This window comes from Pterocles gutturalis, unplaced genomic scaffold (genome assembly GCF_000699245.1).
Source record: "Pterocles gutturalis isolate BGI_N339 unplaced genomic scaffold, ASM69924v1 scaffold32688, whole genome shotgun sequence".
Classification (NCBI taxonomy): Eukaryota; Metazoa; Chordata; class Aves; order Pterocliformes; family Pteroclidae; genus Pterocles; species Pterocles gutturalis.
This window is the reverse complement of record NW_010126716.1, coordinates 2,702-6,647: the sequence shown is the minus strand read 5'-3', so window position 1 is coordinate 6,647 and position 3,946 is coordinate 2,702. Positions and strand designations below refer to the sequence as shown.

General features: G+C 39.4%; 1 protein-coding gene across 1 annotated transcript in view; it reads right to left on the bottom strand.

Annotated features, from left to right (window-relative positions):
- Positions 1–3,123, bottom strand: part of KIFAP3 (kinesin-associated protein 3) — a 64,096-nt gene extending 60,973 nt beyond the window's left edge. Inside the window, 3 exon segments of the mRNA XM_010079073.1 lie at positions 471–526; positions 1,629–1,777; positions 2,996–3,123. Of these exon segments, the coding sequence (XP_010077375.1) occupies positions 471–526; positions 1,629–1,777; positions 2,996–3,039 (249 nt within the window). The 5' untranslated portion in view covers positions 3,040–3,123.
- Between the last annotated feature and the right edge of the window lie 823 nt (positions 3,124–3,946).

Genomic DNA, 3,946 nt, shown 5'->3' with positions numbered 1-3,946 from the left:
AAAGAGAGGTGTCAATTCAACACAATCAATCACAACATTATTCAATTGCAAGACAAAAGAGTGCACGGCTTTGAGTTAAGATCTTAGGAAAAAATAAAATACAAAGAAAAAAAAATCAACACATCCAGAATCACTGCCAATAAACACCAGGAAATCTGAGAAGATTTAATTACAACAAACAAAGGATGCTCAGACAGAACTCCCTGTATCCTGTCCGATGTTCCAGACCTCACTTGCTGTCCTGCTGCGTGCTATAGTTGGTGGGGGAAGTACGCAAGTCAAATATTTTACCCTTTATGGAGATGATTTTTATTCCATTGTGCAATATTTCCAAACCAAGTTCTTTGTTTAAAAAACAAGAAGGAAAAAAAACCCCAGAATTGAGCATTTCCTCTCCCCCTCTCCCTTATATAACTTCTTACTTAAGAAGTAAATGGGTTTCACATTTCTCTTCTAACACCACTATTTACCTCCATTCCTTCAAATGGGGGTGGATCTTTTGGCTTACTGGATTTCTCTTTCTTTTCTATAAAGGAAAAGACATGGTTGCAATTAAGTTATGCATATTTACAGACAAAAAAACATACCCAGTATTCTTAGAGTAAACATTCTGGATAAATCAAGGTCGAAGTCCTTTTGTGTTCAGCTGACCTGTCAGACTAACACACAGCTAAGGTATGTCAGGTTTCTGAAGCTGAACAGCCCACAGGGAGCAAACTAAACCCTCAGATGCCTTGTGACTCCTCAGTCTAAATGATCAGTTATAGCCCAGTCACCTGGGGAGACTTTGCAGCTTCTTGTACATTGCCCTGTGATACACCAAGACACACATAAAACAGGGTAAAACACGCAAAGCAGTTACAATCAAAGCATATAAATAAAATTAATCTTTGTTTTAAACTCATCCCATCAAGATAAGAATCCAACCTGAGAACAAAGCTTACCATTTCACGATTGCAAGAAACCTTGCCAACCACAAGATAACGCAGGATCACATGTTAAATATGAAATTGTCCCCTGAGCAGAAAGCTTAAGATGAACTTAAGACATAAATAGGACCACCAAGATGCTGTGACATCAGAACAGAGAATTAATGTTCTCAGTAACTTGTTTACCAGGAACTTAAGAGAATTACTCCAAGCTGCCTACTACACTGTACCAAAGCTTGTTAGACTCTAAAACTCCTCACTCCAGCTTTACAGGTAGCATGAATTCAGCCTAGGAACACCATACACCCTTGCAACAGGTGATGACAGAGATCTTTCTAGGAAGATCCTCAGAGTCTTTTCATGTCACTGCAAGGGCAGAAGCATTATGAAGAGGCTGCACCAACAGCGGAATCTGTACCTCTAAAGTCCCACTAAAGCACAAGGCAGCCAGTAAGAAGCATCAACACTAAGTTTAACTAACCCAAAAAAACTTTGGTTGTTAAAATGATAATTTCCCCCCACCTTGCTCCAAGATTATAGTTTTTTTTCAAGTGTGATTTAACTATACGTGTTCCCCCCACTCTCATTATCTCTAGATAACTCATACATCAAGCAAGTTAGAACCTCAGCTAGAAAAACCTCACCCAGTGGTTGTTCAATGCTGAAGCACCTCAGTACCAAGCTACTTTATTCCTGTACTTGCTGAGGCATCTCTGCGATTCTGTAGATAGTACAACAGCTGTTCTACGTCTGCAAGTTTGGAGGGGTGAATGAGCTTGCATTCTTCAACCACCTTTCGAGCCAGTGAAGCAATGTCTGTATTTGCATTAAGACTCTTTAGCCGAATGCTGCAACATAGAGAGGTCTCTTTTCAGTTTTTATATTTTTCTATCTTCAGTCCTTCAATTTATGTTTACACAGTCATAAATTTGTCAAAGCAAAAATGATGCTGATACCCACCCACTGCCTGTACCATGCCTTAGAAAGGTAATGTCAAAGCAGTGGCTCTCTACAACTCCAAATGGAAAGTAACAGATTTGTCAGAGCCTAAATGTCCATCAGCTGACAAGCAGCAATAGTAAATGCAACTGTATGAATAGATCCCCTTATAACCAACAGTCTTAGACACAGCAGTCAGCAATTTATTTGCAACACATCCCAAAACAAGTGTACAGGACTAGAAAGGAGTCCAGCATACACAAAAAATCCAAAATGAGAAACAGGTATGGGTGTTGGCTACACAAGAAGGTTTTTTTGCAGTGCCTGCAGATGCAGCCAGGTCCACAAGCAATGAGCAGTGAGAAATCTCTGTGGGCATTAAAAATAGGATGGCTCAAAAAGGAATTCCACCACGTTGCAGATGCAAGTTATGCTGATTCATCCAAAAACAGATGAACATTTCTGAGATCTTCAAAAATTTGAGACAATTTAAGGTTCTCTTTCTCAATTATTCTTCTCACATGCACTCACACATGTACTCAATGTCAAATTCTCAAAAAGAATTCAGTATAGAGATAAAACAAACCTAGGAAAGTTCCAAACTTGCAGCTTGGAAACTGAAGTTATGATAGTTCTCTGGACTTTTCCAATGGGGAATGTTTTAATGCTCTTAAAAGAAAAATACCTGGCAAAACTAAAATACAGATACTGTAGTGAAATTACTAGCAGGGGTAACAGACCAAAGCAACAGGAGGGCCAACAGCTAGAGCATAATGCTGTCAGAACATTCAGTAGCATTACTTGCTCCAACATGAACCATCATTTGAGTAGGAACGAATCACTTCACTTCTCTCTAGCTGGAGTTCCCATCAAGTAAAGTGGGAATAATCACTCTTCTTTAGTAAACACCTTGAAGTACACGGATGAAAAGCAGTTCACAACATGTGTTTTAGATGTTAACTGTCCCAGGCATATGTTACTTCCTGGCTTCTTAACCTTCCTCCAATCTTGTACTAAGCTTTATAAAGATTAGAAAGTATTATTTCTTACAGGCTGTTGATGCTTTGAGTTATTGAATTTATGACTGTGAAAAACAGAAAAAGCTACAGAACTTCCTGTGACCTTACATTTTCTGACATTCCTTGCGCTCCCCCAGCATGGGGGCTCCCATCTCTCCCAGAATTGTTGCTTCCACCTCATAGTGGACAATGAGGGCTTTCTCAGATGGATGAACATCTATGTTGCCTCCTTTTACCTTCCTGCCATGAAGGGAAAAAAGAAAAAAAAGAACTCTTGATTAAATTAAAAACTCAGAAAACATCCCAGTACATAGATTAGTAACAATGACCTGTCTCCAGTTTTTTCCAGACCCTACACCCAAGCATTGCTCTCCTTCCATACCATAGTTGTTCATTTCACACAGCTGCACCAAAGCTTAGTGCTAGTGGCGTATTCTTGAGTATTGCCTCTAGCACATACAGGAACACCCAAGCCATTGGTCAAATCTTAATCACAGAAGTCAAGTAAAGAAGAAACAAGATAAGTTTTTGATTTGTAAGTCTCCCAGCTCTCTTAAGGAACTACAATCAGGAAAAACATGCATTTCACAGAGAAGGTGAATTTCCCAGCCGATTCCCTGTTACACTGTTAGTATCACAAAATCTTCCACTAGTCGCATCAATCTAGTGGTACGAGTATGGTCATTTACTAAAGGAAATTTTACCTCAAAGAGTCTCTTGGCAGCCTTATCTAAATTTTAACAGTTAAAAATCTACCAAGATTTAATTACAAAAAAAATACATTTCAAATTCACTATTCTCTCCTGAAGCACAAATCTCTTTGTTACTGTTTTTCACCTCATTGTGTTTGTTGCCAGGCCCAGAGGATTACCAGATCAACAGCTGCCATCAACAAGTATAAATCAAGTATATCTATCCACCTCACTACAGCTACAGATACTTTGGAACAGCATTCTCCAGGAAAGCACTCTGGGTATGTCACTGCCAAAAGGGCCTGTCCTGCTCTCTCCTCTTTTGTGCCAGCGACTCCATGTCCACACAAAGCACAGAAAGATCTGT